This window comes from Pipistrellus kuhlii, unplaced genomic scaffold (genome assembly GCF_014108245.1).
Source record: "Pipistrellus kuhlii isolate mPipKuh1 unplaced genomic scaffold, mPipKuh1.p scaffold_m20_p_14, whole genome shotgun sequence".
Classification (NCBI taxonomy): domain Eukaryota; kingdom Metazoa; phylum Chordata; class Mammalia; order Chiroptera; family Vespertilionidae; genus Pipistrellus; species Pipistrellus kuhlii.
Genome location: NW_023425449.1, coordinates 11,110,439 through 11,124,433, shown reverse-complemented (window position 1 = coordinate 11,124,433; position 13,995 = coordinate 11,110,439). Strand labels below are relative to the sequence as shown.

At 36.0% G+C, this 13,995-nt stretch overlaps 1 protein-coding gene across 5 annotated transcripts in view; it reads left to right on the top strand.

The window, feature by feature from the left end:
- The window catches only part of VPS13B (vacuolar protein sorting 13 homolog B), a 513,325-nt gene that overhangs the window by 383,994 nt on the left and 115,336 nt on the right, over positions 1–13,995 (top strand). For all 5 annotated transcript variants that reach the window (XM_045581364.1, XM_036436747.2, XM_036436745.2 and 2 more), the window contains 3 exons: positions 8,002–8,204; positions 12,469–12,670; positions 12,982–13,166. In XM_045581364.1, the coding sequence (XP_045437320.1) occupies positions 8,002–8,204; positions 12,469–12,670; positions 12,982–13,166 (590 nt within the window). The remainder of the gene's footprint in view (positions 1–8,001; positions 8,205–12,468; positions 12,671–12,981; positions 13,167–13,995) is intronic.

Below are 13,995 nucleotides of genomic sequence, written 5' to 3'. Positions count from 1 at the left end.
CACGAGCTAGAACAAAGGTAAACATTTTGTCATTTACATACAGGCAGAGAGGTAAAACTTCACAAAATTACTCAGTCTTCTCCAGCGTTCCAGGGCCAAGAAGATAGCTCTTCATCATTTATACCCATAGCCACTTTGTCGAACTCTGCGTGAATTCATTCTGAAGAAAATACAGGCTGGAACTCTTGCCATTTATACCAGATTTTTAATGTCTAAGTATCCTGCTTAAGAACTCAGTATTCTCAGTGGCCCTGGGCTCATGTGTGTGGTGATATATAAAATACGATTCATTTCATCCCAGTGAAGATACTTAGTATGTTTCCTGATTAAGAAAGAAAGGAGGGGATGATGTCCCACAGGCCAGCTTCTCACAGAGTGAAAGCAAGGGGAAAGGAGAATTAGCCTGTCCCAGGGATTATTTTCATACTTTGTGGTAAAAATGTGAAGTTTGGTTTACCATTTATAAATGGCCCCTGTAAAATGCATGACTACTCTTTATTATTAAGTGATCACCATAATCTCTTATTATTGGTCACTTAGACCAACATTAAAATCACCGAACTAACATGGTTTTTTTATTCTTTTGTTGTAGGTTTTTTGTTTTGTTTTTTAATTAGCAAGAAATGTTTAAAAGGAAACAGACTGTATTTTAAACTTAAAAGCTATGTTTGTGAGTGAACCTTTCTGTAGTCCACAGATAACTGGATTCTGCCAAGAGGAGCAGAGCCAAGGCAGGCTGGTGTGTATGGCAAGTGTAGGGGGCAGGTAGGCACATGGGGATGAGTTAACTTAATCTCCAAAGTGATACACCCCTTTTTCCTTAAAGCCATACAGAACAAAGGACAAGAAAGGAGATGACACCAGGAAGGGCGCATTGGTATCTATTGGTCATGTGTCTTCTTAATGTACTTAGGCAGTGCCTGTTCCTGTGTGCTCACGGCCAACGTTAGCATCTTAAATTCTCAATGCCATGTGTGTGGGATCAATGCTAGTAAACCTGAGATATAGGCAAGTACAAACTGTAAAAAGATTAGAAAATTTGTAAATATAAAGAAGAGTAAGCTATTGGGGAAAAGAGTGAAAGGGGAGAGAGAAAAAAGAACAGCAACTACACAGAATTAATTAAATAAATAATGGATCAGAATGAGAGAATTGATAGCACATGAACTGAATTAAAAGAAGCAAGAAAGAATAGGGTTTGTATGATAGTGTTCAGGGAAGTGTTCATGTCTTTGGACAGTTCACTTGCTTAACAGAGGCAATATTATAAATGTTGCTGGTTGTCTTTTTTTCCCCTCTAATTTTTATTGAGATCTCAAAACTAGGCTAACAAATTGCCAAGGAAAAATGTGATGTGGAAAGAATACACAAATTATTCACTTTATCTTGGTATATCCAGTAAGTGGTAATCAATAAATATTGGTTGAATAATGAATGCCTGTATAAATATCAAGTTGGAGGTGATCCAGAATATCCACATTTTTTTATTGGGAGAAGCACTTATTTAGGAATTAGGCATGGTTATGGATACTATCGTAAGAAACTATTCTTAAAACCATGATCATGGAGAATTTTACTGAAATAAGAGATTAGGGATGGCTTTTGTTTTCTTGTAGGAGTTTTATGGTTTTAGGTCTTACGTTTAAGTTTATAATCCATCTTAAATTTGATTTTGTATATGCTATAAGAAAGTGGTCCACTTTTACTTTTTGCATGTAGCAGTTCAACATCATTTATTGAAGACACTGTATTTTCCCCAATGTTTATTCTTGCTTCCTTTATCATAGATTAATTGATCATATATGTGTGAATTTTTTCTGGGTGCTCTATTCTATTCCTATGATTTATACGTGTGTTTTTATGCCACTATCAAACAATTTTGATTACAAATGTTTTGTAGTACAGTTTGGAATCAGGGAGCATGATACCTTCAACTTTCTTTTTTCTTGAGATTACTTTGTCAATTCTGAATCTTTTGTGATCTAATACATATTGTAGGATTTTTTTTTCTAGTTCAGTGAAAAATTCCTTTTATACTTTGATAGGGATTACATTAAATATATAGATTGCTTTGGGTAGTATGGACATTTTAACAATATTAATTATTTCATTCTATGAGCACAGTATATTATTCCATTTATTCGTGTCATCTTCACTTTCTTTTATCAGCGTCTTTCAGCTTGAAGAGTATAGGTCTTTACCTCCTTGGTTAAATTTACTCCTAGATACTTTATTCTTTATGATGCAATTGTAAATGGGTGTATTTTCTTTATTTCTCTTTCTGATAGTTCATAAGTGTACATAGAAGTGCAACCAGTTTCTTTATATTAATTTTGTATCCCATAAATTTACTGAATTCACTTATTCTAATAGTTTTTTGGTTCAGTCTTTAGAGTATTGTATCATGTCATCTGCAAATAGTGACAGTTCTACCTTTTCTTTCTAATTTGGATGCCTTTTATTTCTTATTCTTGCCCAATTGTTGCGGCTGTGACTTCAATACTATGTTGAATAAAAGTGGTGAGAAGGCATCCTTATTTTGTTCCTGATCTTAGAGGAAAAGCTTTCAGCTTTTCACCATTGAGTGTGATGTTAACTGTGGATTATCATATATGGCCTTTATCATGTTGAGGTACATTCTCTATATACACATGTTGTTAAGAGTTTCTTTTTATCATAAATGGATGTTGAATTCTGTCAAATGTTTTTTCTGTATGTTGAGATGATCATATGATTTTCTTTTTTTAAATTTATCATTATTGTTGAAAGTATTATAGATGTTCACCATTTCCCCCCACTGTCTCCCTTTCCCCGGTTTCCACCCCACCCCAGGCCTTTACCACACTGTTATCTGTGGGCTTTGCATATAGGCATATAAGTTCTTTGGTTAATCTCTTCCCACTGCCCTCCCCTTTGAGGTGATTTTTATTCTTCATATTGCTTAAGTTCTATACCACATTGATTGATTTGCAGATATTGCACCATCCTGTGTTCCTGGAATAAATATCACTTGGGTTATGGATTGTTGAATTTAGTTTGCTAATATTTTTGTGGAGGATTTATATATCTGTGTTCATCAGGAACATTTGCTTGTACTTTCTTTTCTTTTTTCTTTTTCTTTTTTTTTTTGTAGTGTCTTTGTCTGATTTTTGTATCATGATAGTGCTGGCCTCGTAAAATGAGTTTGGAAGCATTTTTTCCTCTTTAATTTTTTGGAATAATTCGTGAAGTATAAACATTAATTCTTTAAATGTTTGGTAGAATTCTCTTTTGAAGCCATCTCATCCTGGACGAGATTTTTTTTGAGTTTTTAAATTCTTGATTCAATTTTATTGCTTTTAATCAGTCTATTCAAGTTTTCTATTTCTTCATGATTCAGTAAAAATGGCCCTGGCCAGCACCTCCAGTCCCAGAGAGACTTCCAGCAGTTTCTCGCCTATTTGGCAGATGCTGTAGGATTAGTAAATGGATTTCCTTCACATAGTCTGCTGCCCTTTAATCCAATGTGTGTTTTTTTTCACCTTGCCCAGGGTGGGTCAGTCTGCACAAGGGCCCTCAGTGATATCCCTCCCTCCTGCAGATCACTCATCAGGGGTGAGGTTACTGCTGTTATCAAGTCTCCATCGCTCTTGCCCTTCTCCATGTAGTCCCTCTCTTCTTTGTTGTGCAGCTGTTCCATCAGTCCTCATTTCTTTTTCCAGAGGAATTTCTCTATATGTAGGTGTATATTCAATGTGTCTAAAGGAGGAGGTGAGTTCAGGGTCTTCCTACACTATCATCTTGAGCCTCATCAGAGTCTGAAACATCTGTGGCCAGAAAGTAAATAAGTTCCCCAAGAAATGATGGGGATCTATCAAAAGGACACAGGAGCCAACGTGAACAGGTTTCCAATGTCCCACGCTGGTTCCATTTAAGCAACAAAGCAATGGGAGTATTCGATTATAACCCATAAAAGAAAATACATATCTACTAGAGGCCCGGTGCACGAAATTCATTCATGGTGGGGGTAGAAGGGTCAGGCATTCTTTAGCCCAGCCTGCACCCTCTCCAATCTGGGACCCCTCAAAGGATGTCCTACTGCTGGTTTACAGGGATCGGGCTTAAACCAGCAGTCAGACATCCCTCTCGCAATCTGGGACTGCTGGCTCCAGCCACTCACCTGTCTGCCTGATTGCCCTTAACCATCTTGCATGCTGGCCTGCTTACCCAAAAATGCCCCCCTCCTGGCCTGCTCTTTTCAAACTGCCCCCCCCCCCCGTGCTGTCCTAATTGACCCCCATTGATAGCCTGCTTGCCCCCAATTGGCCTCCCTGCTCTGCTTACCCCCAACAGCCCACCCCCACCAGCTTGATCACCAACAACTGTCATCCCATCCTGGTCTGATCACCCCTCAGCAACTCAAGCTCCCAGCCCCTCCTTTTTTTTTTTTTTTTTAGCACCTCCTTGAGCAGAGGCCAGGGCCAGCTGTAAGCAGGTATCTGGGATTTATTTATCTTCTATAATTGAAACTTTGTAGCCTTGAGCAGAGGCGAGGGCCAGCCAGAACAGGAGGGAAACTTGGCTTCCTACATCACCAAGGGAAACCCAAGCCTCCTGCTTGCTCCAGCTCATGGCCACCACCATCTTACAATAGTTGGGTTAATTTTCATACTCACTCTGATTGGCTGGTGAGCGTAGTGGAGGTATGGTCAATTTGATGTTTCTCTTTTATTAGATTGGATGAGTCCATACTGATATAAATAAATAATTGAGTTAATAAGTGGGGTAGGAGGAACAGCTCTTTTTATCATAGAATACTAAGTAATAAATACAGAATAATAAGAAAGCTGGAAATCAACATTATCATACACCACAATAACTGGTGCATTCAAGAACCAGAGATGGATGCCAACATTAATAAGTAAAAGTTTGATGTAAAAAGATAGTGCATAATCTCCAACTATATCCTCACAGATCTTACTATTTTTAAGTGGGAAAATCGCAACTTTATAGTGGCAAAACATGAAACACCACTTTACTAGTAACGTGTGATCAGAGTTAACAGTACCAGTAATAAAACATCAACATCACTTATCCAAATGTGATGCAGAGAAGGGCATCACTTTTCTGGCATTCTTGTCAAAAATCCATAATCACATTCTAATGGGAAATCATTAGATAAAAGCAAGTTGAGAGGTATTCTGCAAAATAATTGGCCTGGGCTAGTCAAGAGTATCAAGGTCATGAAAGACAGAGAAAGCTAGAGGATCTGCCACAGAATAAAGAAGACTAAGGAGATGACAGCTAAATGCAGTGGGGATCCTACCTTGGACACTTGACCAGAAAAAGGACATTAGTGGAGAAATTGGCAAAATTTAAATAAGATCTGTAGATTACTTAATAGTATTATGTCAATGTGACTTCTGATTTCAGTTTCATACTGTGGTTACATAGCTGGGTGAAGGATATAAGGGAACTCTATATATTTCTTCGACTTTTAGGCAGGTCTAATATTTCAAAATTAAAATATTTTTGCACTGAAACCAGTTTGGCTCAGTGGATAGAGCATCAGTCTGTGGACTGAAGGGTCCCATGTTCGATTCCGGTCAAGGGCATGTATATTGGTTGCGGGCACATCCCCGGTAGGAGGTATGCGGGAGGCAGCTGGTTGATGTTTCTCTCTCATTGATATTTCCAGCTCTCTATCCCTTTCCCTTCCTTTCTGTAAAAGATCAATAAAATATATATATTTTTTTTAAAGTATTTTTGCGTGGTTTTTTTTTTTTTAGAGGAAGGAGACTTGGAACAGATGGCTTCTATGGTCTCTTCCGTCTAGCCTTATTGTTGTACAATACAATGTTCTATGATGCAAATTAAGAGTGGCAGATTCAAGTACTTTTCTACTGTCTAGTAAGAAATACATTGAGACAGCTGAAAACAGGATCAGATTCTAAACTGTCCATTCCACTCAGTGGGGTGCGTCCTGGTTAGCTACCGTTGTACCCAGTACTATAATGAGTAAGGTGGCCCTTGCCCCCAGGGTGATCACAGTCTAGTGATGTTTGAAAATGGCGTGGTCTTCTGTTCAATCACTTCTGTTACTAAGGTCTCTCTTCCTTGACATTTTAAAATAATGAAGTTGGATAGAATGATATAGAAAATGTTAAAACTTGGAAACCTATAAGAGAGTAAGAGCTCCCAAAGTGGGGGCTGTTATTTTATTTTTCAATCTGGGGATGTGATGAGATCATGATAAACATTAAATAAGATAATCAATCTAGGGAGCCTTTGAGATTAAACACTTTGTCTATGAGGGACCAATAGCACATTCACATTAAGATTACCACCAGATAATTGAATATTCCATTGCAGGCTAGTATGACGATGTATGTATTTGAGAATAAAGGGTAATGTAATTCATACATTTGCTGGATAATTGTACTGAAGTAAGCTTATACTTTTTAAATACCATTATGAGAGATTATTGAATAATCAACTGATATGTCTATTTAGCAGATATTTACTGTTGAGAAGTCTTAACTGTTCCAGGAAATGTAACACAGTTAAGTCAGAAGTTATGACTTAAGAAGTTTTTAATTCTTACTTATTTGGGGGCTTGTTTCTTTTTTAAAAATATATTTTTAAAATTTATTTCAGAGAGGAAGGAAGAGTGAGAGAAAGATAGAAACATCAATGATGAGAGAGAATCATGGATTGGCTGCCTCCTGTACCCCTGGTTCCCTCAGGGAATTGATCCCACAACCTGTGCATGTGCCCTGACCGGAATCGAACCATGACCTCCTGACTCACACACAGGTCAGCGCTCAACCACTGAGCCATGCTGGTCGGACTTTATTTTTTTTATTTTGTTTATTTTTCCTTTAGTCTAAGTGAAGTATAACTTTAAACCAAGAAAGCTATGTAAATGAATATATTAGTGCTGCAATATATTTTACCAAAAACAGTTAAGAAATTGACTTTCACCATCATAATTTTGATAAAAGTTTTAGCCCTAACACTTTCGTGGGTGTGATGTCTTCTGTGTATCTTATTTCTGCAGTAGGAACATACAGTGTATGTGAAGTTTCAAGTCCCCACAGAATTGAAAAGTCAATGTGGGTACTGTACTTTGAAAAGTGTATACTGTCAGCCTAAGGTGTTTTTTAATCTTTCATCTCTTTTAAGGATCAAATATTATTAGAAAAATAAGCCATGGGCATTACAAATGTGGTCTGGTGAAATTCAATATTCACAATGACAATTCAGAAAATGAGCTCCTTAGGGGAAAGTTAACCCACCACTCTAACTTTGCATTCAAATATCTTAAAGTATGCCATTGGTTTTATGAAAAGGTTTTGATCTACACTTCTAGTGTAAGTTCAAAAGAAAACCTACATTTTAAAGTGTATTCCTTTTCTGGGTATATTTACTTTGAACTATAGCATATAGTTTTCCTCATAAATCTAACCTGCCACTATCTGTTTTTAAGACTCTGTAAACTTCAAGTGGTTATGATGTGTGAAGTTTGGATTAAACTAAAATTTTTAGAAAACACATGTTATATATTTTGATTGTTTTGATTTTAACATGAGCCAGTCAAAAACTTGAGTGTCTAGCAGAGTAATATACTTTACTCTTACTGTAAGAAATCACAGAAAATTGCCCTTTCTCATCATGTTAACAATAGACAAATGAAGCAGCTGTTCTTATTCTTAATGTAGTTGTTTGAAAAACTAGCACAATTTAATGAAAATGTCTCTACTCATAAAACTTAAAATGCTCACACATGGAAAAAGTCATAATGTTTTGGCTAATATTGCTTTGTTAGGAATGTGAATGAGGTATACCTGCTTCCTAACAAGAATTCTGTATAAATGGCATAAAACTATGAGGCAAAGCCAACTGAAAGAGTACAAAGGATGAATTAATGCTCTAAAAACTACAAATTCTTGCCCAAACTTATTTGTTTTTACAATGAAGAATTATTACTTATAACCTTCTCCATTTCTTTGTATTTTTTAGGTGTAATTCTTGGGTCATCATTTCTACTCAGCCTAAATGATCTTCTCCTTAAAACAAGTCTTAGAGAAAGAAGCCGGATTCTGATAGGACCATGTTGTGCAGCTGCCGATGTGGAAGCCAGGTGGTGTAAACACAGTGGCAACCCAGGCCCAGAACACTCCACGCCCAAAATATCCATAGATTTGAGTGGGGGTCTGCTACAGGTATGTGGGCATTTTCTGTATTTTCCCCATAAGTTTTTAGCTAGCCTTTATTCATTTTTTGAACTCTTCCACTACATTTTAAATCTTGGCGCAGCCGGTGTGGTTCATTGGTTGAGCATCAACCTATGAGCCAGGAAGTCAAGGTTGGATTCCCAGGCTGGGCACATGCCTGGGTTGCAGATTCAATCCCCAATGGGGGCATTCAGGAGACAGCCTATCAATGATTCTCTCTCATCATTGATGCTTCTCTCTCCTCCTTTCTTCAAATCAATAAAAAAAATTTTTTTTAATTTTAAATTTAAAAAATTTAATGTGGTGAGAAAGGCATTGTCAACTCATATACCATACAATTCACCTAATTAAAGTGCATAATTCACTGATTTTTTTTTTTAGTATATTCACAAAGTTTTGTGATCATCACTTCAGTCCAATTTTAGAACATTTTCATACACACACACTTCTACACCCTGTGCTTATTAGCATCACAGCTTTTTTATCCACTCATTTGCTGTTGGGCACTTGGAATGTTTCCAGATCTTAGCTATCATAAATAATACTGCTATGAGCACAGGGGTACATATGTTCTTTCTGATTGATGTTTCAGTTTTTTTAAGATCACTGGGTCAAACGGCAGTTCCATATTTAATTTTTTGAGGGAACCTCACATTGTTTTTTATAGTGGTTGTACCAGTTTGCTTCTCACCAGCAGTGTACTAGGGTTCCTTTTTCTGCACATCCTCACCAGCACTTGTTGTTTGTTGATGGTAGTTATGCCGGCAGGTGTGAGTTGGTACCTACCTCATTGCCATTTTAACTTGCATCTTTCTGATTATTAGTTACTTTGAGCATTTTTTCATATGTCTCTTGGCCATTTGTGTGTCCTCTTTGGAGAAGTGTTTATTTAGGTCTTTGGCCCATTTTTTAATTGGATTGTTTGTCTTCCTTTTATTGAGTTGTATATATTTTTATAATAAATCCCTTACCAGATGTATCATTGGAAAACATGTTCCTCTCATACAGGTTCACTTTTCATTTTGATCCTGGTTTCTTTTGCTGTGCAGAAGTTTTTTATTTTGATATAGTTCTGTTTATTTATTTTTACTTTGTTTCTCTTGCCCTAGATGACATATCTGTGAAAATTTTGTTATGTGAAATGTCTGATATTTTATCTATTTTGCATTTATTTTTTAGTATGGTGTAAGTTGTGGTCTAGTTTAACTTTTTTGCATGCACCTGTCCAATTTTTTCCAACACCTTTATTGAAGAGACTGTTTTACTTCATTGTATGCTCTTGCCTCCTTTGTCAAATATTGATTGAGTATAATGGCTTGGGTCAATTTCTGGTGTCTCTGTTCTGTTCCATTGATCTATATGCTGGTTCTTATGCCAGGACCAGGCTGTTTGATTACAGTGGCTTTGTAGTATAGCTTGATATCTGATGCCGTGATCCTTCCAACTTTGTCCTTCTTTCTCTAGATTGCTGCAGCTATTTAGGATCTCTTTGGGTTCTATATAAATTGTTGGAGTATTTGTTCTAGATCTGTGAAATATGCATTGGTATTTTAATAGGGATTGCATTGAATTTGTAGATTGCTTTGGGTAGTATGGACATTTTAATTATGTTAATTTTACAAATCCATGAGCAGCGTATATTCTTTCATTTGTTTATTTCTCAATTTTCTGTAGTTTTCTGAGTACAGATCTTTTACCACCTTGGTTAAGTTTATTCCCAAGTATCTTGACTTTTTTTGTTAATGGTAAATGGGATGGGTTTTTTGTTTTGTTTTGTCTTATTTTTGTTTCTCTTTCTGAAAGTTCATTACATAAAAATGCCATCAATTTCTAGGTGTTACTTTTGTATCCTGCTACATTACTGAATTCATTTATTGAATCTAGTAGTTTTATGGTGGTCTTTAGTGTTTTCTATGTACACTGTCTTGTCATCTGTGGATAATGACAGTTTTGCTTCCTCCTTTACAATTTGGATGTCTTTTATTTTTTCTTCCTGTCTGATTGCTATGGCTAGTACTGCCAGTACTATGTTGAATAACAGTGATGAAAGCAGACTGTTTTTAGAGGAAATGATTTTATTTTTTGCCCATCCAATATGGTGTTGGCTGTAGGTTTGTCATGGACTTTATTGGGTTGAAGTATGGTCCCTCTATTCCCACTTAGCTCAGATTTTTTACCAAAAGTTAATGTTGGATTTTGTTTAATGCTTTTTCTGTGGCTGTCAGTATGATCATGTTATTTTTATCTTTCAATTTGTTTATGTGAATAATCACATTTATTGATTTATGAATATTGTACCAGCCTTACATCTCTGGAATAAGTCCCACTTGATCATAGTGTATTATCTTTTTAATATATTGCTGGATTCAGTTTGCTGTTTTGTTGAGGATTTTAGCATCGATGTTCATCAGGGATATTGGCCTGTGATTCTCTTTCTTTGTAATGTCTCCATCTGGTTTTGGAATTAGGATAATATTGGCCTCATAAAAAGAGCTTGGAAGAGTCCTTCCTCTTGAATTTTTTTGAATAATTTGAGGAGGACAAATGTTAGTTCTTCTTCAAATGTTTGGTAAAACTCCCCTGTGTAGCTCCCTGCACTCGGGCTTTTGTTTCCTGGAAGTTCTTTCATTACTGCGTCAATTTTATCAGTTGTTATTAGCCTATTCTGGTTTTCTTATTTTTTTTCTGTTAATGTATTTATATGAATTGATATCTCCCAAATTTGATATAAATTCAAAAAATTGAAGAAATGCAGTTATAGAAAATGGAAATTAATAATTTGTGAATAATGGAGGCACATTACATATTAATTTCTTATTGTCATCTTAAAATTGTGTTGCCCCAACTTTTTTCATCAGCATTCTTACTGACACCAATCTAGATATGGAGGATCCTAAGAACCTATTGCTTTGTACTGCTTTGGAAGTTTTCCACATCTATTAGAAATTTTCACATATTTAACAATAAACGTGTTATTATGGTGTGTTATCAAGAACACTAATTCTGTTACCATTTTATCAAGAAAGCAATGTAATTCCACATTAAAAACAAAAATAGCAGAAGCCAAATTTATGGTGATGGAAGATGATTTGACTTTGGGTGATGGGCACACAATGCAATATACAGATTATGTCTCAGAGAAATGTGCACTTTAAACATAGATAACCTTATTAAACATGTCACCCCAATAAAACCAAGGTAGATCAGATCTATATTATAAAGATGTCTGTCTCTTCACAATTTAAAGGCTGGAGCAGTGTTCCATTTGACTTTTCACTTATCTCTATCTTTTCAGACCCCAAAGTAATATTGATGAAAACCTAGATAGACTTAGTATCCTATCTCTTACCTTCATTTCTGAGATACCTTAATTCCAGAGAGCAGGACCCAAACCCAGGATTTAAACTTAGCTATAATGTATAGGGTTCATTTTTTCTACCTGTGTGCGCACGCACAGTTTATAGTTTTCTTAAAATTAATGATTGTGCTTCCTTTATCCAATATATGCATAGACATTTAACATTACTGACATTTTGAATCCACAATTATTATTACCCACTGTTCAGACTTCTGTTATAGACTAGTATTTTTCAGATGTAGAAAAATAGATCTTGATTCCTCTCGTAAGAAACACTAAGACGTTTATTTTGAAACTACGATAGCTCCTGCCCAGCTGATTCCGGGTTGTGGAATACCGTGTATGGGCACATTCTCACTAAACACAGAAGTTGGGAGGCTTTTTAAGTAGTGCAGGTTCATTTAGCATCTCCCATCTCTCTCTTAAAAGTAAAAATGCAAGCAAAAGAACCCTAAAACCAATATGTGTTTTTTAATCTCATGACAAAATGTAGGAAACTATTCTACAAGCTTATTATTTTTATTTTTTTTAACATTTTAGCTTAGAAGATCTTCATTGCCTTTTCTTAGACTATAATAGGTGTTCTTTTCCCTCTTAGCTAAGTTAATAAACATTACCTCACATTAACATAATTTCATCATTAATTTAGCATTTAAAATTGATTGATATTCACATAACATATGATGTAATTGATTTTGTTGTTTTTATATATTTACTCAAGCAATAGAATTACATCCTATAGGTCCAATTACTTAGAAGTTATAGTTTACTTATTGTCAGTAATTAAATTAAACGTAATTGCAGTCTTGCATTAATTCAAATATGATTGTACCTAATTATTTTCCTGAAGTGTTTATATTTTAAAGCCACTAAAATTTTCATCTGGTTTTAAAGGTTTTCTGGGGTCAAGAACATTTGAATTGTTTAGTTCTTCTACATGAGTTACTCAGTGGATACCTTAATGAGGAGAGAAATGTTGAAGTTTCTGAAGCAGTGCCACATGTGCCACCTCCCGTGGAAAAGAACCAGACATTTAAAAGTGAACAGAGTTCCGATGACCTGCGGACGGGTCTTTTTCAGTATGTAAGAGATGCTGGTAAGTAGTGACAGCTTCCAGGTGTGTGTGTGTGTGTGTGTGTGTGTATGTTTTAGCTGCCCATTTACTAAGTGGTAATAGAATAAGATCACTTGAAAAAGTACATTAATACCTGCAGTACAAAAAATAGTAAATTATCACTTGATATATCTTAAGGGAAAATTCGTGATTTGTTCCCATCTCAAACCCTATAAAGTTGACCACCCAGCTTCCTTATCATTTTACTTTTATCCTCATAATTTTTTCTTGCTATCATATACCAAAATGTCTCCCTTCAAAAATAGACAGTTAATTATGCTTCCATTTAACAGAACCTCTGAAAATGCCTGGTGTCTATGAAGTCTTGTTTTACAACGAAACCGAAGATAGCCCGGGCATGATGCTCTGGAGATACCCCGAACCCAGGGTGCTCACCCTCGTGCGGATAGCGCCTGTGCCCTTCAACACCACGGAGGACCCGGACATCAGCACCGCAGACCTCGGGGATATGCTGCAGGTGAGTAATGACCGCCCATTTTAAAATAAAACTCTGTGCGAAAGTGCTGGTCAGATAGTAGGACAAATGTTTGGAGCATACCTATTTTTTCTAACAATAGTATCTGAGAGAAATGCACACATATGTATACACAAAGAATATTTTAGAAGAAGTGACTGATGTCATTCAGACTCGTAGTATAATAAATAGCAATTTTGGGAGTTCTCAATTTTACTCTTAGTCTGATCAAAGGTAGATATGTAGTCTCTAAGACAAATTGGTGTCATTCGGTTCACCACACATTTTTTTTTTTTTTTTTTTTTTTTTTTTTTAGTATGTATCATGTGCTCACAACCCCTCAGCATTTCTAGAACTTCTTTCTGAAAAACGAAGTATGTCCGCTTAAAGCCAGAATGGAGGACTAAGTTTTCATTCCATTTCCATAACTGAACATGGTCTGGGGATTGAGTAGGCAAACAGAAAAACTATCTAACCAGTGGTCAGATGCCATGTGATTTTTGTGAGAGTTTGTTACCACTTTCCTGAGCTTAATGTAAATGTCATCATGTGGATCTCACTCTGTTATCATCCTGCTTACTAATATCCTATGAATCTGAATTTCTCCTAATTTTTTTTCTCTTAGTCTTCTACCTATTACTAGATCACGCACCATCCACTCATAACTTTGTTTCATCATAACATTGATGTGATGCTGTGGGACCTCAACTCTTGTTCAGGTCAACTAGCCTGAGGGAAAATTGGTTTCATTATACATTGCTTTGGGGCAGCTCTAAGAACCCACCAATGGTGTTAAGTGAGAACTTACTATACATCCCAGACCTGGAGGAGA